The sequence below is a fragment of the Chenopodium album genome, chromosome 23 (assembly GCF_948465745.1).
Source record: "Chenopodium album chromosome 23, dcCheAlbu1.1, whole genome shotgun sequence".
NCBI lineage: Eukaryota > Viridiplantae > Streptophyta > Magnoliopsida > Caryophyllales > Amaranthaceae > Chenopodium > Chenopodium album.
The window spans coordinates 722,013-746,570 of NC_137856.1; the positions used below are offsets into that span (position 1 = coordinate 722,013).

At 34.0% G+C, this 24,558-nt stretch overlaps 2 protein-coding genes, 1 long non-coding RNA gene and 1 pseudogene across 10 annotated transcripts; all 4 read right to left on the reverse strand.

Annotated features, from left to right (window-relative positions):
- Positions 1 to 2,006: 2,006 nt before the first annotated feature.
- Positions 2,007 to 12,278, reverse strand: LOC145607989 (uncharacterized). Of its 7 annotated transcripts, none has more exons than XR_014105688.1 (13): positions 11,470 to 12,277; positions 9,983 to 10,067; positions 9,861 to 9,896; positions 9,559 to 9,661; positions 8,429 to 8,592; positions 8,229 to 8,269; positions 6,569 to 6,641; positions 5,981 to 6,077; positions 5,740 to 5,899; positions 4,779 to 4,846; positions 4,620 to 4,695; positions 4,381 to 4,537; positions 2,007 to 2,185 (listed from the first exon to the last, which is right to left on the reverse strand). It is a non-coding gene; the product is annotated as an uncharacterized LOC145607989 (long non-coding RNA). The 7 variants fall into 7 exon arrangements; XR_014105686.1 differs by having other exon boundaries at positions 5,740 to 5,873; positions 6,565 to 6,641; positions 11,470 to 12,274; XR_014105683.1 differs by having other exon boundaries at positions 5,740 to 5,873; positions 11,470 to 12,273.
- Positions 12,279 to 12,692: 414 nt separating this feature from the next.
- Positions 12,693 to 18,297, reverse strand: LOC145607987 (14 kDa zinc-binding protein-like). 2 transcript variants are annotated; one of them, XM_081663588.1, is made up of 5 exons: positions 16,350 to 18,297; positions 15,301 to 15,358; positions 14,628 to 14,703; positions 12,977 to 13,094; positions 12,693 to 12,896 (listed from the first exon to the last, which is right to left on the reverse strand). In XM_081663588.1, the coding sequence occupies exons 1-5, from the start codon at positions 16,390 to 16,392 to the stop codon at positions 12,823 to 12,825; spliced, it is 369 nt and encodes a 122-aa protein (XP_081519714.1). In that variant the 5' UTR covers positions 16,393 to 18,297; the 3' UTR covers positions 12,693 to 12,822. The 2 variants fall into 2 exon arrangements, with proteins under 2 accessions (XP_081519714.1, XP_081519713.1); XM_081663587.1 differs by having other exon boundaries at positions 12,693 to 12,899.
- Positions 16,748 to 17,984, reverse strand: LOC145607986 (pentatricopeptide repeat-containing protein At4g01990, mitochondrial-like; annotated as a pseudogene).
- A 1,006-nt stretch (positions 18,298 to 19,303) lies between the features above and the next one.
- On the reverse strand, positions 19,304 to 22,603 carry LOC145608428 (putative nucleoredoxin 1). Its single transcript, XM_081664044.1, has 2 exons — positions 22,322 to 22,603; positions 19,304 to 21,572 (listed from the first exon to the last, which is right to left on the reverse strand). The coding sequence occupies exon 2, from the start codon at positions 21,460 to 21,462 to the stop codon at positions 19,777 to 19,779; it is 1,686 nt and encodes a 561-aa protein (XP_081520170.1). The 5' UTR covers positions 21,463 to 21,572; positions 22,322 to 22,603; the 3' UTR covers positions 19,304 to 19,776.
- Between the last annotated feature and the right edge of the window lie 1,955 nt (positions 22,604 to 24,558).

The following is a 24,558-nucleotide window of genomic DNA, read 5'->3' on the forward strand; positions in this document are numbered from 1 at the left end:
AAAAAAAAAAGTATCTAAAATAGATAAAATGGCTGGCTATAAAGCCATTCTTCCATCCACTCTTTCCCACATCATGTTAGTCCCAATTCTTCTAAGCTTGACTTAATATTTTATCATATCTATTTATTTACTTGTATATAAAACAATTTTCATGTAGTAAAGTGCTTTATTAAGTGAATAGTTTCAAATTATTCACTTTTGATATATTTTTTTACTCTATATATATACAAATCAATTACTAATTATGTTACTGATTAAAAAATTGAACATGAAAAAAAACATTGATTTAATTTGTGACAATCATGAAAATATAACTCTTATTGGGTGACTTACTGATTTACTATTAAGTCAGGTGTGTAACTCGGGTCGAATTCGAATGTAATAGGAACTAAGTCTCTAAAATAGGTGGGACATGTTATAATAATAATAATAATAATAATAATAATAATAATAATAATAATAATAATAATAATAATAATAATAATAATAATAATGTTGACGATACAAGTGAAGTGTATCTCTTTTTTATTGACTAGTCGCCCTCTCGCGCGTGTAGTTCTGCATTTTTTTTGCTTTGGTTGTATTATGAAATGAATAGTTTAAGGTGATTATTAAACTATATTGTATAGTTTTTTTTATTTTATAAAGGAAATAAAAATTGGGATGGGTATCATGGGAAACAAAAATGCTAAGGGTATATATATATTAAACAATTTTATTTTACATTCTTAAGATATTCTTATTTTTATTTTTATTCTTATCAATCACATGAACAATTATATATATATATATATATTTTTTATTTTTATTCTAAAGATATTCTTATTTTTATTCACATGAACAACATATGGATTAACGGTATATATGGGTATACAATTTATATCATTCTGTTATGTTTATTTTTAATTCAAATTTTCTTTTGCTTTATTATGAAATGAGTCACAAACATATTGACCTAATTTCAATTGACTTGTGACTCATTTCACCCCTAATTTCATAATACTTGCAAAAATTGACGTGACTCATTTCACCCCTAATTTCCTCCCTTCCATTCATTTCCCTTCTTTTCCTCTTCTTCTTTCATTTGAGTATTTTGCTTTTGATTGAAAAAAAAAAGCATTCTCCATCTCTCTCTCTCCTCCCACTCTCTATTTCTCCACTATTGAAGCTTTACCCTGAGCCTTCTCTACTACATTGACGCAATTTCAGCTATTTTTTTATTAGATAATATTTACTTAAGTAATCACATTATAACCTAACTTATTTTCATTAAGTATCAATTGCAGACAAATCATACGCGCGCCCCCCAACGCTACTACATGTATTTTAGTTAATGTAATTGTTTGTCATTGTCTCGGAAGTTATAAAAATGCATGTAAATTTGATTTATGTTAATTGGATACGTTTGACCGACTATAGTGCTTAGGTTTGTCAGTAAATGATAACAACAATCAATTGCCTGATTTTTTTTGTTTTGGTAATTAGAAGGGGACTCATTTGAGAGGGGAAATAAGGGAAATCCCTCAAATAAGTCCCATGAGATTTGATGGCAATGTCACTACTCCATCACCTCAACCTCGCAACCTATTGCTTGATGGCGTTAGTAATATTGTATTTATTATGTTATTATTTCTAAATATTGTATATTTTTATAAAAATTGTACATTACATATGTTAGTTTATAAAATGATAGTTTTTTTTGTTTTATACTTTAAAAACGGTTTGCACCATCTCTTTCTTTCCCAAATTTCTCTTTTGAATTCTACTTTTTGAAAACAAATTAAATGTCACAAATAAAGTCTTTACCCACTTAACCCATTAATATATTTTGTAGCAAGCTATTCACAACAGGATAACAGTCATCTCATTTCCTAGACTTTTCGAAGATTTTTCTAGCATTGACTATTAACAATGAATAAACGAACATCAACATCAAGTCAATTTGAAAAATATAGGCAAATAAATAAACTAAAGTTTTGAAACCATGAGTCATTTCTCTAACATAATTAACAGAAAATACATTGTATATACTCCATTAACAAAATCAATGTTACAGTAATGGTGTGAAAAATCTGGTGAATAATCTAACACAATCAAGTACTTATGTCGAATCACCTCTACGATTCTACTGCGTTGTGCCATTGATGACTTTTGCACTCTTCTTTGCCTAATGGCCCCCAACAATCTGCCAACAAGCACAAAGAAATAAAAATTGCACCATGATACAAAGAAATTAGAATATCAACACAATACGAGCGAAGAAATCAAAATCTATCAAATCTTTAAAATTTCAATTAAGTTTACACCTCGTCTATTGGATTATGTTGTTGTATATGACTGACTAAAGTCTAATGAGATCTTAAGCCAGTATTTCTAGGGGAAAAAATAAATAAATAAAACACAACCCCCCTACCCCACTCTCTATACCTCTTTTTTTGTACCTTCACTATTGCCATTTCTAGAAACTACTCCCTCGAGATGCTCATCTTAATCCTTCCATCCATCCCCACAGTTCTCATCTTTCTTTTCGGGCGCTCAAATTGATGTTCTCATTTTACATAATCTGTTTGGTCACTATAAAAATACCAAATTACCCTCTTTTTTGCCTTCACACACTTAGCAACCTTTAAATATTTTCATATTTTCTCTAAATATTTGTTCCCCCACCCAAAGCCCCACAGGCATGTTCTTTATTATGTTATATTTACTAATTGTTTGTGATCTACTAACATTTCCTATATTTATGTTTTTGTTTTTGTTTTTGTTTTTGTTTTTTTTTTTTTTTTTTTTTTTTTTTTTGTTTTTTTTTTTTTTTTTTTTTTACTTTATGTACTTTCTCCTCCCATTTCTTTACCTTTGATTTTTGACATATGAGAGCAATATTTGGGGACGGGGGGAAGTACAAAAAAAATCAACCTTAATTTATGCAAGTGTTAATTTTGGCTTACCTTTACCACTTGTTTCCCCTACTACCTCTATTTTCCTTTTCTCTCTTACGGTTTCTATCACTCAACCTTTTATGATTTTGCGAATTTTTATAATCATTTAGTACTTTCCTCTATTTCTTCATCATGTTAAGATTTAACTTCCTCTAGTGCTCATTGTTTCTTTCTTTTATCTTCTATTAGTGATACAATTTCCCTATCTTTCTCAAGTCCTCCACTCTTTTCGGTCTCTCATCTACACCTCCAATCCTCCTCCTATCCATCAATTTATCAATTAATCTTTTCAAGCCCTCATTTTTTCACCCCCTTTCTACTTTACCTTACTCATATTTATAGTTTTTGTAATTTTTAGTAAGTCTCTACCTACTTGCTCCCTCCCTTGGTGTCCCACTTTTCTTTCCTACCCCCTTCACTAAAACCTCCATTCATTAAAACTCAGTGTTATCTCTTTCAAACTCTTCTATTCACTCCACTCGTCTTTTATGATTTTTTACAAATTTTATGTCTTATTAAAGGTAGAGTTTTAAATTGACCTTAATGATCTTGCAAATTTTAGAAAGTATTATATTACTTGCTACTCCTCCCACCCCCCCCCCCCCCCCTCCTCCCTTCTCATTTCCTTTTTCTCTATAAGTTCTATTTCCTTGTGTTACTCGCTTTTTTATGGATCGTGAATTTTAGAAGGCCTTTTTCTACTTGATATCCATCAATCTATCTATTTATCTTTCTAGACCTTTCTTTTCACACTCCCTTTCTCTCTTCCCTTTCATATTTTCTGATTTTTGTAATTTTAGGTATCTCTTCCTACTTTCTCACTCCTTCACTGTATCACTTTCCCTTCCTTCCCTCTTCCCTAAAACTCACTACTATCTCCTTAGATCTCTCTCAAACTCTTTTCTTTCACTCCACTCGTCGTCTTTATTTTTCGGTTATGGTTTAACAAAGAAAATAATCAAGGACCAAGTCGGGCCATGTTGAGCCTATACTGGCCCTTTGGTCACTTCTAGATGAAATGCATGGAAACAATAGTTAATATTGAAAGCCCTACACTACCATTTAACATTAGCAATAATCAATTAGTAGGATGCCTGAACATAGAACAAAGTTCATAATTTTTGCAATTTTCTTCTATCATTAGTATTCAGTTTTTCCGGTCCTAAAGTTTCTTCACCAAAGTAACTTCCCTACATAACCCACATTTTTCTAGAGAATATCAGCTAATATGTCTTCCAAAAAGTGTTATAAAGTGAGTATCACCCTCATGTTCTCGGAAAATGGGAAGGCATATCATGTTTTGTACATCTACTCATTATCTTATAAGCTACACTCTAATTAATACGATTTGTCCTGTTATCCATCACTAATGAATTTTAAAATGAAATTCTAGGCTTGCATTCTACGAAGCAATTTCTAATAATGCTTGAACCTCTCATACCTGATCACTTTGATGTGCACTTGCTATGCTCTCATCGAGTAGTGTCACCAAAGACATATTCAGCTCATTATGCTCGACCATCTCCAACAAGATCTTTGTAAGACTTTGCTTTGCTTTAACAACCTCACTCTACATTTTATCATATGCTTTTTCATACCTGCAAAGGACCTAAATACATGAGTTGAACATGCAAAAGAAAAAGACGATCGAAAAATCATCTTAAATTAATAATAACAGACCTATTGCTTTTGAAAGAGCCTTCTGCAATGCCTCCAAGTCTCCAACTCAATCAATCTGTCCTCCATCCTCCATTTCCTGCACAAGTAAGATTAGTTTATCATACTTTAATTTGGGGTCAAATACAGTATCTTTGGTAGATATGGTTAAAAAAGTAGCACCTCAGCCATAGCAAAACGAAGCTGCCCCAATTCAGACTGTAATTTTCTAAAAAAATTCATCATTCAATCTGCAAATTCAACAAAACGTTATAATATGGAAGTATGCTCAATGGGTTTTGAGCTAAAGATGCTCACTTCAAACATCCTCTTTCTACACGAACCCCTTCCCTGCAATTTTGTAGAAAAACCCAGTTTGAAATTAAACACATTTCTTAGCAACATTTTTTTCCAAACATCCGAAAATTACGCATACCAAGTCGATGCATTCGACAAAGCATGAACTTCTGCTAATAAAATACACTACTTTACTTCCTCCAACCTTCATTTTTGACAAGTTTCCTCTTTTTAATGGGTAGGGATAGGGATTGGACCGTGATTGATTTAGGCACAGTGCATCAATTAAAGCATCAACATTATCGTTTGACAAACACACAAAGATTATCCATGTTTATTCCTTCATCTAAAGTCATAAAAATTAAGTCTCATAGAAAAACTACAGAGTCAATATTATCTCTTATGAAGGAAAAAAACACAAACATTAACTGACCCAGAGGATAAAATTCTCACATTTTGTTGCTTTTTTGCTCAAAAGCAGTTTCAATTCTCAAGATTGATTAGCTAATACTCCTAATTGAGCACGCATGAGAAATAGAAAAGCAGCTCCATTTCTCACTTGTTTGTTGTAAATACAATGTAACAAAGACCATAACACTCCTATATTCTTCCACGTTCCACACCATATCGACTCCTCTTATAGATCAACCATAACATAAGTATTTAATAAACAACACTTACTCATTGAAATTTTTTTGATGATAACCTATCTATTAGAAATTCCAGACCAAGGGTTGTTTATAAAAACATTAAACTAACTTCTTTTTTTTTTTTGGCGGGAAGCTAATTAAAAGTTAATTGAGAAGAGATTATGGGTATATTGAGAAAATAAAGAAAAGATTCTTACCATAAGAAAAGACCATAACTTCAGACCACAACATAATATGCTTCTTGATGTCATATGCTTTATTTACCATCCTATAATTATATTCGCATCTCCGGAAGTCTTAGTAAAGCATTATTTCGCATCACTTTTTTTCACTGCAAAGAACAATGGAAATTATACACTAAATCATTCGTATTAGTTTACCATCCACCCAATTTCATGCTTTGTAATTTTTACAGATTACAAAGTAAATATTACATACCCCTTTTGCTTGGTCAAATTCTCTCCTTTTCTTGCTCGCCCTCACCACTGACATGTACTGCTAATTTCTTCCAAGTTCTTCACTTTATTGACTCCTCCTATGAGTTGTTCCCCACGAGTAGTAAGAATCCAAACAATGAGTACTCGTGAGCTCTTCTCCAAAAGTGACTATAACCAAAGTGAATACAACTAAGACATTCTTAAGAACACAATCCTATGAAATTCGGAATCTAATTCCTATAAAAGTGAATATAACTAATACATAGGCACATATAAATTCACACTACATTCCTTTCCTATAACTTATTATAGAAACAAATATTATAATCAACACCCGATTCAACACTAAATTCAAAATAAAATCCCTGATACTAAATACATCAAAGTTTCAGATTTCATTTTTACCTGAATTAATCAAACAAATAATGCTTCAATTCAAACAAACAAAAAAAATAGTTTTTCAAATGGCAAAAATTGAGGAAATGGGTTATACTTGATTATCTTTTCAATTTCTGCTCACATAATCACAAAACAACAAAAATCAGTGTCAGAAAAGGGCTAGAATATAAGAGAGGAGGATTCTACCTACCAAGATTCTAACTTGGTTGCAGATAGCCATTTTCTGGAATTCATCCCTCTCATACTGCAACTTCTCAATTTATCTAACGCATTACATTAATAAAGGTGAGAAAAAAAAAAATCCTCCCACAAGCAAATATTCACATAGATATCCCCATTTCCAAACCTTCACAAGTCTGACAAAGCACATAGTATATAATTTCTAAATTCCTCTCTTATTCATTTTGGTTACTCTTAAATATAAAAAACCACCATCCAATCTTTAAAAAGCGGAAAAAAAATTCAAATCTAACCAAAGACCCTAGATAGTGAAATTGATAATCGACAATTAGTAAAAACATATTACCTCAAAGTTGCTTCAATGGAGGAAACCAATTTGACATCTTTTCTTGAGGGCAATAATCTTAGTATCATCATAATTTAATTTGACTAATTATAAGTCGATATATATTTCATAAAATTGATTCAAGGATGCCGATTCAATAATCAAATAATTGGAGAAAATATGCAATTGGAAAAAGGAAATCAAGCAAAGAGCTAACAATGCAAAGAAGAAAATCTTGCTTGGAGGAGAGCAAATTTACCACAGTATGACATATGCTATCTAATAGAGGAGAAAGCTCAAAAGTTTATAACATCAAATTTGAAGGAACGTCATTGGATGACCCAACTACTGAAAGAAAAAACAACATAGTTTAGCTCTAACCCCCTCCTTTTCTCACTTTGTTCCCACTCTCAATTCCACTAACTGACCACACACTAAGGAAATAGGGGGGTTTTTATTACCTTTTCAGATTTCCCTACAACCCCTATATCTTTTGGTCATCAAATGATCAGAAAAAATATCCTCAATTAACACATATTTACACATAGCCTAACTACAAAGAAAATGTTTGCCAGTCAACAGGTATTCTCCTTATTTACACTTTAATAAACCAGCATACCAAGTCGATATTACTAACATCATTATCAGTGTATGTTTGTATCAAGAATTCAGCATAATCCAATTTCTCATCATCTGAACCTAGTCAATCATCTCAGTTCTAAATATAATAGTCAATTTTGCTTTCCCCCTCAATCAGATCAACCAAACAAGCAAGTGCGTTACTGTATATGAATGATTTTGCACAAATAAATACAACTTTGAAATTTTTTTTACTGCTAATAGCTTGATAAGTGTAGATAACTTGATAGAGATTTTAAGTTTTGTACATACCCATATTCCTGTATAACATAACTCAATTAATAAGTGTAGTTTTCTTAAGAAGTAAAGGCACAAATAATTTAAGAAATTACAGTGAAAAAGTCAATCTTAATTATTCTATTGAGAATTTGAGAGTGATAATATAGGCATATGCATATTAGACAATTAAAATCTGGATACCTTATGAAGCTATCCAATAGCAAAATATATATACATCCATCCTTTAAATTCTTGCATATTAAAATGTATATGAATGATTTTGCACAAATAAATACAACTTTGAAAAGGCTAACTAACCAATTCACACACACACAAAGAACTACATCAACTCACTCAAATAATTTCAACTCTGATCATATATTGATGATTTCTCAACTAATACTACATTTCATTTCCAATAATTACAAATTAGAATAAGACTATAACTAAATGAAACTAATTATTGAAATTGGGGAGAAAATCTGACCTTGCTTGTTGATGCCAGCAGAGAAACACCAGGGACTCCATCTGATTGATACAAACCAATTATTAAAGGTCAGATAAAAATAATAAATAAATAAAAAAAAAAACCACTTACAGTTTCAAGCTAAAATCATCAACTAAAAAATAAGTAGAAATTCATCAAAAAATATTAAACCTTGTTCCAGGTATTTAATCTTCATATACCTTTCAAATATTAAATCATCAATGATAAATCATTAATGACGTACTATACACTAAAGCTGGACCACCACAACTGTCGACAGTACCACCACCACGAGAACTCCGGCCTGAAGCTGCCGCCATTTGTTTACAGAAAAATGAGTGGGGCAGGGGCATCGCAAGGCAACCTAGACCAGGAAAGAGAAATGAACTCTCAATTTGATTTCTTTCCTAAATTGATACTGAATTTAATTAAGAATGAACTCTATTTTAGAATTGGTATTCGGTGATTGATAAAAAAATAGCTGAAATTCCAAAATACAAACCTTAATTTAGCTGCATTACAATAGCTCAAACTTATAATTTTATAACTTGATAAACATCTTACCGTAGAAGTTGCGTCAATGGAGTAGAGAAGGCTCAGAGTACAACTTCAATGGTGGAGAAATAGAGAGTGGGAGGAGAGAGAGATAGAGAATGCTTTTTTTTTTTTAATCAAAAGCAGAAGAGTGAAAGAAGGAAAATGAATGGAAATGAGGAAATTAGGGAGAAAGTATAATTTGGTGACTCAACAAATGAAATGAAATTGCACCCAAATGCAAGTTGGTCAAACTCTCCCCATTTTGCAACTTAGGAATAGTGAATTTTCATTGACTTGTGACTCATATCAATCATGGCGGCAATCAATCAAATTAGGCCAAATAATATCCGAATTCCAACCGAACCAAACTACAAAATAAAAATAATTCTTCGTATATAATAAATCATCAATTAATCTTTTTGCCAAGCCAAATGGAAAAAATTACTCAAAACCTCAATTAAATTTTACATCTTTGAATGGTGTACACTCATCATCACAACCCTTAATGGCTGGTATTTTTTGTGGTTAGAAGATCAAGGAGCATGCAGTCAGCAAAGTTGCACAGTGACAACTCAGTAGCTCATAGAGACAGATAAAGCAGCTAACGTTAGTATAGTGACCACTTTTGGATCAAAGTGCACAACAAAATTCAATTTTTTCTCCTCTAAATGGAAATCCAACAATACCTATCAACACAATTTCAGTCTAATTGCATAAATAACCAAAACCTAAACCCAAAATTCAAATTCACCACAATAAACACCAAAATGAATGAACAAAGAAAGATACCAACCAAAGAATTAAAGGATACCGAAAACGGCCTTGGAGAATCGTGAAACTCACTTAATGTTGTCCTTTGCCTCTTTCACTGGCCATTAACCTTTTCACTTCAATTCCTATAACTCGTCATACAAACAGATAGTATAATCAAACCCAATTCAACACTAAATTAAAATTGAAAGCCCATATACTAAATTCATCAAAGTTTCAGATTTCACTTTTACCTCAATTAATCAAACAAAAAATGCTTCAATTCAAACAAAAATATATTTTTGCAAATGAAAAATATTACGAAAATGGGTTATATGGTTATACCTTATACTTGACTGTGGACCATTAGCTTTTCAATTCCTGCTCACATAATCACAAATTTACAAAAATCAGTGGTAGAAAAGGGCTTATAAGAGGGGAGAGGGTCCACCTTCCAAGATTCTGACCTGGTTGCTGATATTATGGGAATTCATCCCTCTCCTACTGCAACTTCTCAATTTGTCCTTTAAACCCAGATCTTGCCTTGCCCTCCTAAACATACATATGGAAGCCACAGATCAACACAATTGCAATCAAATTTCAGTAAACAGTATCACTTCAATAGCGTAATCAAATTCAAGCAAGCTCATGCCAGCAAGTCAATATGCAGCTTTAACACAAAACCTGATCCTTAAAGAGAAAATATCTAACCATTAGCCATCACCATTAGCTATTTCCCTAATAACCATTGAAAACATGTATGGCAGTACATTAATAAGTCCCGATTGCAATTTTCAGAATAAATCATACATTTTTTGCTTAATAGCAAATGGAAGAAAAAAAAAACATAAGGCTACAAATGGTTACGCTATTGAAAAAAAAAAACATAAGGTGAAGTCAATTTCTTCTATTAATAGCAGTACATTACGCAACCATTAATTGCTTAATAACCAAATAATGGTCGGCAGTGCTAATACTGCTATTAGTCATCACCATTGATAACCAAATCAATGGTGTTGTCAGGTGTTGTAACTATTAGCTATCACCTGGTTATTTTAGGAATTAAGCAAGTAAGACATTCTCATAATTTTCAGCATGTAGTACATATAATAATTATATAGTTAAGTTTCATGTGTATTCATTCTGATTATTGTTTTTATTTGCGGTGGTAGTAGATACTCGTATAACTCAAAAACAAAATATGCACCAATGTTCCAATAATATACACACTTGCACTCCCCCAAGTTGGTCAGCTCTAGATTGACATAGACAAACTAAAACCCATAAAACGAAAACAAATTGTTACTGAATCTTCTCAAACTTAAACTCCCAATCAGAAACCAAATTGGGAATTGCAAATTGTAGTTGAAATTTCCCAAATTGAGCCAAAGTCAAATAGAAAATTTCCCCAACAACAAGAACATTTGCTCTCCCCCAATCAAAGCAACACTAAATTGGAACATAAAAACCATTCTCAGTTTGCACTACTACATTGATGTTCACATTGTGATACCTGAACACAACAATTCAAATAATTCCTTAATCAATATAATTAACCATAACATTCTTCAAATAGATAAATCAATTTTTTTTTTTTTTGAAACCAGATAATTCATTAAATAGTCATTAGATGAAACCCATATTTTATTAAGAGACAAATACAAACCAATTATTAAAGCTCGGATCAAAAGCAAAATAAAAAAATTAAAAAAAGAAAAAACAACTGACAATTTCAAGCTAAAATCACCAACTACAATATAAGTAGAAATTCATCAAAAAAAATATTAAGCCTAGTTCCATGTATTTAATCTTCATATACCTTTCATACAGATACAATAAATTGATTGAGTAAACAAATTCATACAGATACAATAAATTGACAACAAAAAACCCAAAATTTTAATTTTAGAACAGAAATTAAAAGAGACCCAGATTAAGAAAGTTAGAATCTTACCTGGGAATTCACAATTAACAAAAAAAAATAATTGAGATTCGACACCCAGAAGCTTGAAACCCAATACCCAAAAATCCAATCTTTTTTTGCTATTCACAATAATTATAATTATTTCAAGAACATCATGAATCTGAAGTTCTGAACCAATTGCACTTGATTGGTTTTCGAACTAATTGCTTCGGATCATTTGCTTCGGCTAGACAACATGAACCACTTGATAGGCCTCGGTTTTGATGAGCCACCTTCGGCTCGAATGAACCACCTTCGGCTTAGAGGAGCTTCGGCTCGGATGAGCTTTGGCTCGGACGAACCACCTTTAGCACGGGTTAGCGTGGCATAGATGAACAAATTTTCGTTCGGTTGAACCACATTTGACATCAGATGAACCAATTTCGGTTCGGATGAACCTTCGGCTCGGGCTCGGCTTCGGCTATGGCTAGCCTCGGGTAGGAGATAAGCTTCGGCGAGAGTGAACCTCAGTTGGAAGCTTAAACCTTGGCATAGATGAACAAATGAATGCTCAGAGTGGAGAAATAGAGAGTGGGAGGAGAGAGATAGAGAATGTTTTTTTTTTTTTTTTTTTTTAATCAAAAGAGAAGAGTGAAAAAAGGAAAATGAATGGAAGGGAGGAAATTAGGGAGAAAGTATAATTTGGTGACTCAACAAATTAAATGAAATTGCACCCAAATGCAAGTTGGTCAAACTCTCCCATTTTGCAACTTAGGAATAGTGAAATTTCATTGACTTGTGACTCATATCACTATTCCTTTCATTTGGAGAAGTTCCCACTTTTTAAAGGGTTATTATAGATGAATATGTATCATGTATTACTTGCATAGGTTATCTATGGAAAATTAACATAATTGTCCAATTCATGCACTTGTGTACTTTTCATTGTTTCAATGCTAAGGCTATAGGACTGGGACTCGGAGTAGCCAAGTGACCCAAATCATATGCACTCCCACGAGCACCTCATGGCCTAGATTTGGTGTTAGTCCAAGCAAGTGGAGGTGTGTAGGGGAGAACAAAGGCAGGTTAAGCAATGTCCACAATTTCGCATCGCCTATACCAAAGACTACCAAAGACTTGACAATTCGATCATAAATTTCATAACAAGAGGGTCGAAAAGAGGCTCTGGCTCCCTGTCCATGCTCATGATCATATAGAGTAATTGTCACAAAGCCTAGTTCATGTCACGATCATTATTTAGAAAATACTACACAAGTACATAGAACGACACAAGGAAATGACTAATCAATGACCCAAACAACATTATTCCATTGACATGATACTTCGAAAAAAAAAGGACAGCCAGAACAAGTCTCCTGCCTCTACTGAGATTACAAATCTGTCTTAGCCAGGGAGCCAGTTCATTTGACGTCCTAGTGGATGTGATAAACAGATTGATCTGCTGAACAAAGAATTATCTGCTGAACAAAGAATTACAGCTTGTTAGAGCACTGAAATTAAGTTGAAATGTAGAGTTTATGTGATTAGCTCAACTTACATCCTTTTGGACCATCATTAATCACAATCCTGAAGCCATCGTCAAGACCTTCCTGCTTTGCAACGAGCTTTGCTGTGTAAAGGCGGCGGCCAAGAATCTTGCAGTGCCTTTCCTCAGCCTATACACAGAGATAAATTATCAGGACAGCCTGTAAATATTGTGCAAGGGGTCAGCCTAGGCCCTTGATCACATATGCTCGAAGGAAGCCCAAGAAGAACTTCTCAGCAGCTTGATGCTGAGTTGGAATTCTGTTATGAGTTTGTTATGGGGTTTAGGGTAATGTGGTAATTTTGGGAAATAAGTTGTTATTCCTCTTAGCTGTAGAAGATGCTAGTAACAGATTATAAATAGCAATTTTGTAATAGAATAGAGTACGCTGAATATTGATTAAGAGTGAGTTTGTTGGAGAGAATCCTTCCTCTCAAAAGAAGGAGAGTTGTATTGCATAATTACACTGATTATCAATACATCATATCAATTTAGCTTCCTACATTTTCTGTGTATTGTGTGTGTGCTCTGTTTTCTGACCTGAATCCTAGCATATTGCAGGAAAAAATCAAATATAAACTGTGTGTTTTCACTCATCCTTGTTCTTATTAGCTAAATCTAAGATGAACGCCCCAAGCTTCTCTTACAATCCTGTAGTATTCTTGAGAAATAATGTGGAATGGGACCAACAAGTACTAATCTTCAAATTAGCTAATCTGAGATGGGATCAAGATTCAAGAACTAATTATGTTCTACAAACTTCTACTTATCAATGCAATAATGTCCAAATTATAACATCTGCTGGACCATGTTTCATATACAAACAATTACATTTGTATTAAAAGCATATGGTTGTACTACCCGTACCTGTTAGCCGACCCCACTTTTGGGATTAAGGCTTTGATTGATTGATTGGTTGTACTACCCGTACATATATCAGTTGTGAAATATTGAGCAACATGGATTAGCGGGATAATTAATTCCCCATCTTAAGTTCACCTGATCCTGCATAGGTTCCACAAGATAAGTGGCACTCTGGAACTCCATATTTCCCCAAAAGCCTTCTATTCTTGAATAATTGTATGTATCTTAGCAGGAGAACATTATAATTGGAACCAAATTGGATTTTTTTACAGGAGAAAACTCTTTAATGTTTGGAGACACTAATATATGCATATCTCAGTATCTCTTAATAATAACATTCTCTTTCTCAAATTTCTCCTACAATAAATAATCACTCAAGTAAAGAGGTTTAGGCTAGGACTCAATGAAAAATTAAAAATCACGTGTCACTAATGTGCATTTGAAATGTGTTGAGCCCTGTCAACTCAGCTAACTCTAAAGTTCAAAGTGACACTCAACATAGAAGCCAAATTTTACTACTACATATGTTACTATGCACACAGTAATTATACTACCAAGTTCCAACCTTCAATTACAATAAACAAGGAAACATCATATCACATGGCCAGAGTAAAACCAAGAACTCTATAGATGCTGTTGGAAAAGAAAGCATTGATACATTACAAGCACAAGACACATGGATAATATAATAAAACCTAAAAATCTCTTCGCTCCATTGGAACAAAGCAAGCATGTAGCACACAGATAAGGTAGATTCATTGAACAGCAGTATAGTGTGGAATGTGGAAGTAATATGTACCTTGGAGAATCCACTTAAGCCGTCCTTAAACTTGGGAATGATAACAATGTGAACCGGAGCTTGTGGGTTTATGTCCCTAAAAGCAAATTGAAAGTTATAAACAATAAAGAGGGTGAATTGTAGGAAACAATTATAAATATCACACTACCTTGAACATACTTACAGCCAAAGCTAAAGATACAAACTGGAAGAATAAAATATCACACTGATGAAATTGAGATCCTCACTAAACTCAAACAAAATAAATGTTATTAATCGCAATGAAATATGCCATTAACCCATGTGGTACTCAAGGAACCAACTTTGACAAAGCATAAAGATTTAATTGGGACATAAATGCACAGTAGAAAATAATGAGAGAAAGGCACAAGCAATTAGGAAAATGTATCCACATAATTAAATCAAATAACAATATGATGATGGCAGTAAATGGCACTCCAATGAAGGGGCCTAAAAGACATCTTAAGCTTGATATGAGCTTTGCACAATTGCACTTCATGAATTATAATTTAAAAGCATGGTCATTTAAGAAAACCAACAAGAATAATGTCAAAATTTCAACAAACAATGCTAATAAACACAAATATAAACAATGAACAAGATAAATGACAAGGCCACATTCGTCAATTCATTACAAACATTTCTCAAGAATCTCAACTCATAATATCAGTACCTGTTCGTCCTCAAACACGATATTGGCAGAAATTTCCTTGCTGATAATCTTGTCAAATCTGCATCACCAAACAAATATCATAACTTTTAAACTCAACCAACACAAAGATCCAAAAATGCAAATATGAACTCATGTAAATATTCATATTTCTAAGGCTACGGAAACACAATAGCATTCTTTTCTTGCAAACATTCGTGCAATTCAGCCCAACTTGGAAAAGATGTTAATTTATCAGCAATCATTGAAATAAATGACATAATTCTTGCAACAACCAGCTAAAAGTATTCTTATTTATTGTCTATTTGTCATTACTAGTTCTGTACATAGCAGAAGTTTTGCACAATGATCAAAAGCAATAACAATCAAAACACAAATACCCCTATTCACACAGAAAAACCCTAATCCTAACAAACTTGATCAATCTTTCAAGTCACCCCAAATCAATTCATAAATTCACCAAAACATGGGACAAAATTAGCGTTCGGCGTTAACAGAACCCAAATAAAACTACATTAAAAAATGAGAACATGAATTGAAAATTTAAAGGGGAAGAACTTACATGGTGGGGGAATCGAGGGGAGTAGAGAAAGAGACTTAGTCTTGCAGGAAACCATTTAACAGGAAGAATTTAACAAACAATGGAAGCTGATCTATGTTTGAAATGCTTTAGCAGAATGTAATTATATGCAGTAGTGATTCAGTATCGTGTTCAGTTTGCTACCTAAGAAACAGCAGCTAGAGAAGGTTTACGAGGTTTTAACCGTGTATCCATGAGCCAATCTCAGTTCTAGAATATGTTTACTGAATTGCATATTACAAAGTAATTTTGTACCTAATTAACATAAAACTAACAAAAACAGAGAAAAGAGCATATAATTTGGTGCAAATAGAAGATTTATGGCACATAACTGATCAACAATGATAATTTAAAGGCCTTGTACATTTATTCCACTTTGGTAACACAGACAGACCAAATTTAACCAAACACCAAATTCACTGGAGTTCAGAGATGCTTTTACACCTAAAGTTCTAAGTCAATTAGGGCATACCTTTTGAAGCATCTTCTAGTTTAACGTCCAATTGTTGCACCATCTTCTTCCATCCACTGATAGATTCTAGACAACGGTTACAGAGCACAGGTCTGAAACAGTTTCTAGCAGGCAGCCAGGCACTTCAATCGAGAATCCGGACTTCACTATTTAGTACCTTCTCTTCTTTGCAACACGAGATGAAGCACCTCTGCTACTGGCCTCAATCAAATTAGAGTTCTGCCACATCCAAGAATCTTACAGCAAAGTCAATCTTATAATCAACAACACAGCATGAACGTTGAGTATTTCATATTAAGCCTTAGCTGTAGACTCTTCAAGCGGGCAAGCCAATGTCACAAAGCCATTTTGGATCATGAACTGAAATACAAGAGCTCCAGAACACTCCACAGCTAAAGTCAATTAGGGCATACCTTCTCAAGCAATTCCTCATGCTCAGTTCCAATATTTGTTCCATCCTCTCACACATTTCAAGGACTATTTTCCTGCAGCTGCATAGATCTGAAGCAACCCCAAGTAGGCAGTTGAAAGGAGAAATTGATCTTTCTTAATCAAATGGAAAAATTGTGCAGCATTGTTAACATCCTTCTGTTCAATAAAATACTCAATAAAAGGATCAAAACTCCCAGCAAGTGGCTTCCATTGGTTAGCCATTGCCTTTTCAAAATGCCTCAAAGCAGAATCGATCTGGCGTTTCCCCAGGAAATAATCCATGAAAAGGGCATGGGTCCCATACTTTATTTCCAGATCTATCTGTAACATCCTTCAGCAATAGTTCAGCCTCCTCGAGCATATCACGCCTCAAATAAGCACCTATAAGCTGTAACAATAGTTGGGAGCCTGAGATCATAACTCCTATACTTGGAGTTTCAATCTTGGAAGTACTTTTTCAGAAGCTCAATATTGTCTAGCTTTGATAGAATGTGATGCATAGTAAAGTAGCTTAAGTAGTTACAAGCTGTAAATTTTGACTTCATCTTATCCCATGCCCGAATGACAAACTCTAAATCACCAACACCAGCATACAGGCTAATCAAATGATGGTATCCAAATCCAATACGATCAGGATAGTTTGAATCACCCAAAATTTCCTCCACCTTTTTCAAGGATGGAACAGCTTTCTGATACTGACCAGCTTTGACATATGCTGAGGCAAAGGTGCATTATAGTATCCACTCATCTAGTCATCTGTAATATTTTACAGTCTTTGAGCCTCATCCATTACTCATTCTACACCCTCGAGATCATTTAAACATGCTATTCATCCATGTTTCGTAGGAGATGAGACTTAAAGGGGTGTTTATCCGCTTCATTTCCTCTACAAGAGGAGGCACTTTCTCTGGCTCATCTACTTTCATAAAGAGATTTATAAGATTGCTCAATGCCAAATCATTGGTATACTTCATCTCATCCATCTCGTCAAAAAGAGCCAATGCTTTCAGTCATCTTTCCAGTACAGTAACAATTCAAAAGAGCTCCATATATGAAGCCTTTTTTCACTTCAGGAGGAAGACTATCAAAGTACTTCTCTGCTTCGCAAATACCCTTAACTTCACAAAGTATATTCAAATGCAACGCATACTCAGAATGCTCAAATTTGTCCTTCTCCATCCATTCAAGGATCTGTATGAAGCAAGATCACAAGATTCAATTCCACGTCACAAGTGATAAAACTCTTCTCCAGCTATCACTATCATAGTAACATATCAAGCACACATACATTCATACAAGCCATCGAATAGAAAACATAAATATAATGCTTTTGAATACTATTGCCATACTCTAGTAAGCCACATTAGAATACACAAAATAAGTCCTTTTTCACCCATCTGGTAACGGAATACGGAGTATGCAACACTACATACCCATTCTTTTTTTTCTTTTTTTGAAGAAAAACACTACATACCAATTCTGAATAATGGTAATTACTCTAAATAATAATAACAATCAAAATTATGAATAATAATCAAAATCTTACCCCAGTCGTCCTCCATGATTGTATGCAAAGTCACCATATATATATATATATATATATATGTATATATATATATATATATATATATATATATATATATCTTGAACATAAATGCACCTTCTGACAGAAAACTCACAAGAGAGCCCATAGCGAATCCTTCAAGCAACATAATGAAACCACTATTATAAGAAAAGTACTCAAGGGAACACAAATAAAATAAAAACTCCTCAAGTTGTCATCATAAAGACGCAAATTATCCACATTAATTTATTAATTCTGGGCAGGATTATCCAGGATTGAAGAGAACAGATTGTAGGAATTAGCAGAATTGGTCAAATTAAGGTTTAAAATAGATCAACAATGGTAGTTCAAACTTCAAATGACACTGAAACAGAAGACATATTGCTTCCCTGTGAATTATGAAATGATGCATGTTGGCACTCTGCTAACTGAAATTTCCTAAAGTGATTAAGGTAAAATTTCCGGATACTAATTTGTATTTGGCGATTATAGTCTAATCTAACCAAAAATTAAAATTAAAAAAAGGAGGGAGAAGGTAACTGTTTGAGATTAGATTGAACGGTGGGAAAAATCTCATGAAGATTCGAAATTCCAAGAGCTTCCATAACCAGGTTGTGATTGCGATTGGAAGAATGGCTCCATTATTTTCTCTGTCTAACTCCAATTTTTCTCTCTCTTTGCTTATTTCTCTAGTTGGAAATCAAATCCCTGGAATGAAAAGAAAGATGTGTTAGAGAGCAGCACAAAACAGAAATCAAATTGCAGAAAAGTATAAATTAAGATTTTACCGAATGGAGCAAACAATTGAAAACCTCCAACCACCACTGCTACCACTGATCTGAACCAGGTTACGGAGGCAAAGAGAGCAAATGAACAAATTAAAATCCCAAAAATTATTAGTAATTAAACTAAGAAAATATGATTGAAATAAAAAAAGCAATTTAAGAGCACTACTCACGATAATAATGAGTACTTTAGTTGGCTCGCAATAAACACGGCAACCTCAAAATCTCAAAGACAGAGACCCCAACTTCACCATTTAAAGCTCGACTTCATCGACGCTGCTTTGTTGGTTCGATCACCAGAATTTCACCTAAATGTCAAACCCACAATAATTCTCCCAACAATTCATCAAATAATTGTCTAATAAATTGTTGAAATAAAACCAGTTTTCCCAACTTCACTAAATAACAATTAAGCAAAAACAACTGTTCCTCACCACAAATTTAGGAGAAATTACATAACTCAAACACCTTCAAAAAGGGATTGCAGCACAAAAAGAGAAAAGAAAAGATAATACAACACTACCCACAAGAATACTGAATTCTTCAAGGAGAGAAGAAAGAATTTAAGGTAAATAGAATGAGCTTAAAAAATGAGATACTTGATAGATTATAAATATTTATTGGAAAGAAAGATAACAAGATGCATTTAATATGAGAAAAGGCTGGAGTTTATAGTTTCGCTGCCTAATAGAAAGGTTCTCACAGGACCATGATCAAACAAATCATCCATGTTTAAGTGATATTGTATCTCAATATGGTGAACCATCTCATTGTGCAAGCCATTGTATGATGGAAAACCCTCGGGCCCAAACGAGTCTAGAAGATCTTCAGCAAATAACGTAATGATACGGCCATCTTTATCAAATGCTGCAAGAATACCCTTATTTCTACCAGCCTTGAGTATCCTTTCTTTCACAAAAACTGTGTGTTGGGGGTCAAAGGGGCAAACCAACCATGGCATTGGCATTGGAATTGGCATTGGCTTTGGACTACCAAAAGATGTACTAAATTTGCCAACAAAGTGAATGAAAACCACTTCAAAATCAGCAACCCTTGCTGTTTTATTCCGATTGTACCACTCAAGCAATGTATAATAAGTGTCTGACGGCGTTTCCACTAGGTCAATGTAAAGAAGGACATTCTTTCCCCGGAGTTCACCTATAGGCACTTGATCAATATTATTGCCAATATCATTATCATTAGTCACATTCATGCGAAGAACATAATCCCGTGACCCATAAACCAGCAAAGACTCTAAGGTGACTGCCCTTATTGCTTCCAATTCACGATGGACAAGGAAATGTCTGGTGAAGGGATATCCATTGATACCCAACCGGTTAATAACATATTTTCCCAAGCGATCCGCAATATTCATTTTGGGGTCCAGAATGACCAGTTGATCCTCTTCGGTATCGCAATCGTAATCGCCAACTTCCAAGAGCCTGCGGCTTACAAAGTCGTTGAAAGGTGAAACCCACCAATGAGGATTAGCAAATATGTCGAGCTCATGTAAGACATGATTGATAGCCTCCTGGAACAATAGTGGATCCACACACTCTCCGTAGGGTAAGTAGACAAGAACGATATGGAATTCCTGGTCTCGAGCCTTACATTCTTGAGAAACCAAGTTGAGTGTCCGAATCAAGGTGCCATCACAGCACAAGTACAACCCCACAAGCTTATCTTTGAATACAGAAACTGAGACCTTATTCTCATCATCTATACTACCCACAGTACTTGCAGAATTATTACTGTTATTTATCTTGTAAACGAATTCAGTGTCTAAATTTGAATGGAGTTTGGTGTGAATTTTCCACCAATTAAGCTTAAGTTCACGAGCACAAAGGGGGGCAAAAGATTGGGTAATATATTCCACAGTAGTGTGCTCAAAAACCGTTTGATGGTGGTCTACAAGGAGACCCATTGGGGAATAACCAAGGCCAAGGGACTTGCATACTTTGTCACGACGCAGCGTGTCAGAAAAAGGGATTGCAAGCCAGGACGACGGAAAACCTGAAAAGAAGTGGTCGAAAGCGTCCTCATCATTAGCCCAGTGTCGTCTCATTTTAGCCACGACGACCACCTCCAAATTGGGTAGGTTGGAAAATGCAGTGATCATCCCTCGAATTTCATTGCAAGTATCTGATAGCCAAACTTGAGGCACAAAAAAGCAACAAACCAAGATGTCCTTTCCTCTAAGACTCTCAACTTCAACTTTATTGCCATCATTTCGAAGCAAGTAACCATTGTTCTCTTCATTAGTGGTGGTGGACAGGAACGACATAACATCAAAGGCCTCACCTTTCTTAAATTCAGGGCAACGATTGAACATTACATCTTCCTCATCAGCACTAAATAATTGATCACGCAGTTCAGGACCATTCTGATGATACCACGTGTAGCCGTCTTTAAGAACATTATCATCACGGACCCAACACGGATCTGGCAGGGTTTCATATAGGTTAGGGCGTGGAGAAGGAAATAATATTCGGTGTTTCGGGCGGTAATCTTGAAAGTGAATTATAGATTCTACAGTCCTAGAAACCCAACTCGAAGGAACATCCGGGAAGCAAAACTTCTTCCCGATCTTAAACAACCTAGACATTCTCCGATTCAATTCAGATTCAAATTCAAATTCAATGAAATCAACAGCACAGAATCAAAGTATACAACTATACATATAATAAACTAATATGGAGTGATTCAGAATTTCTTTTATCAAAACCTAACCTTTAATTTCCCTTCCACCGAACTATGCTTGTGAATTGGTGATAGGATTTTCATAAAGTTTTGGGCTTTTCCCAATTTTTGGGCTTATGCAAATAAGCTTCTTTTAAGATATTTTTTTTTTTTTTTTGAAACAAGCTTCTTTTAAGATGAAACAAATAGAACTCAACTAAGAAAAACCATTAAGGACCAAATCCTTCCTCTTTTCATTGATTGTGAGCTCAATCTAAGAAAAACCCACAAATAAATGAGTCTTTACTCCATTTTTGATGATCTGGGTGTTTTAGCAATTGGCGAGATTTGAGCCTTTTATGAGTTCAAAATAAAAATTGAGTCTTTTTCATAGAGGGTTTATAGAGGTGATAGGGTTTTCATAAAGTTTTGGGCTCAGATAATTCCCCAGTTAGGATGACAAACCCAATTCAAATAAGATGAAACAAATTGAGCTGAAAATAGAATTGAACCTGGAAATAAACTTGCATCACCCTTTCAGCATCAACGGCTCATCAACATCATCACTTCCTGCCCCACCATTGATCGTTAGGAGCAAATTCTTCCTCTTTTCATTGATTGTGAGCTCAATGTAAGAAATACCCACATAAAAAGATAAAGTCTTTACTCTATTTCCGAGTCTTTTGATGATCTGGGTCTTTTACCAAGGTTATAAAATTGGCAATATCTGAGCTTTTTTTGGGTTCAAATCAAGCCGTTACTCTAAAATTGAGTCTTTTTCATGGAGGGTTGCTTCTTTTGAAGCTTATTTTGTGAGATGGACATATAGTGGCCAGTGGGTACTCGTGAAGACTAGTAAGTAGTAACTGATATATTGGCTTTCACCCTTTGATGAATGATTTAGATAGTGATCTTAATCATCTTATGATCTAAGATTTGTTTGGTTCATTTAGCATCCTTAACAATGGGCAATTAAAATTATTGTGTTATTATTTAAATAAAATAATGTTTATGTCGTAAACAAATGTGAATGGTTTGTTTTTCTTAATCGTTTGTGAATTAAGGGTATGTTCTGATTTATTGAATTGAATATTGAAGAGAACAAAAATACTCGTAGTAACATGAACAAATTTTTTTTTTTTTTTTTTGGTTCATGAATAAGGATGCTCTTATAGGGGTGGAGTATTGGAGTGTGGATTGTGGAATGTTGACCCAGTACATTTTATACAACACTTTTTTTTTTTTTTTTTGTTGACAGGACATTTTATACAACACTAAATGCAGACGTCTAGACTGATTCATGTGGTTCAGATCAAATGCTAATAAGATTGGCATAGGATTATACTAATACAGATGGGCATGGATTGAGGTTATCACTTATCATGGGATCGAAAAAAATACTACGTATGATAAAGGTAGTGCTAAATTTAGCACAAGCATTCTGTATGAATTAAACTTCAACGTACGTACACTTGTGGATAAAAAAAAAATTGAGTTAAGGGAATCAAATGTTAAGTCTTTACCATTTTTGCTAATTTAGGACCTGTTCACTTCACCTTAGAAAAATTTGAGTAATATCCAATAAAAATAATTTCAATTTAGTAAAAATAAGTTCAGTTTAGTAAAATTAGTTGTTAAATAATATTAATTTCAGTCTGGTAAAAGTCCGTAACTTTAAAAGAATAAATATAATAAAGAATTTGTAAAAAAAATTTAAGTTCAATAAAAATATTTTCAATTCAACAAAAATAAGATAAAGTGAACAAGGCTTTAGTGGAATTACAAAGAACTTTAATTAAGCAAAGTCAGAGGTGTATGGAAAGTTATTACAAGAACTTTAATCAAGCTTATTAAATAAGGCAAATTCTAACAATGATTATGAAAGGAAGATAACCCTTTAAAGTGCAAGCTCCCTATGCTAAAACTTATGTTTGATTAACTAAGAAACACTCTCTTTTCTTTAATAGCATAAACAAGCTTTACATATCTTACACTAGGCTTGAGATATATCCCCTAAGGTCTCATCACTTTTCGCCACCGAGTCCTATAACCTCCAAAATTCTTCAAAAAGCGTGGATAATAGCATCTATTTTGGAATTTTTTGACCTTTTTTTTGCCCTGAAATAAAAATTGTCCAGATGCTTACCTAGGTCCCTAACACCCTCTAGGAGTCCAATTGGGTCGGTGAAACCATCCAATTCGCCTTAAAACGATCAATTTACCCGTTCATAACTTGTACCGATTTCGTGAACCCAAACGTACCACGGACGATTATGACAACATATAATGGTCATATGTGGTTCAAAACGGCATTATATGACCTTGAGATGTATGGTCTCAAAACTTTTCGGCACTGGGCCTTGTAACCTCTAAAATTCCTCAAAAAGCGTGGACAATAGCTTTCAATTTTGGAATTTTTGACCTTTTTTCGCCCGGAAATAAACATCTCCCATCTAGGGTCCCTAACACCCTCCGGGAGTCCAATTGGGTGGGTGGAACCATCCAATTCGCCTTAAAACAGTCAATTTACCCATTCACAACTTGCACCGATTTCGTGAACTCGAGCCTACCACGGACAGTTATGACAATATATAATGGTCATATATGGTTAAAAATACATTATATGACCTTGAGATGTTTCTCCTAGGGTCTCAACACTTTTCGCCACCAGGTCCTGTAACCTCTTAAATTCCTAAAAAGCATGGATAATAAGCCTTCAATTTTGGAATTTTTTGACCTTTTTTCGCCC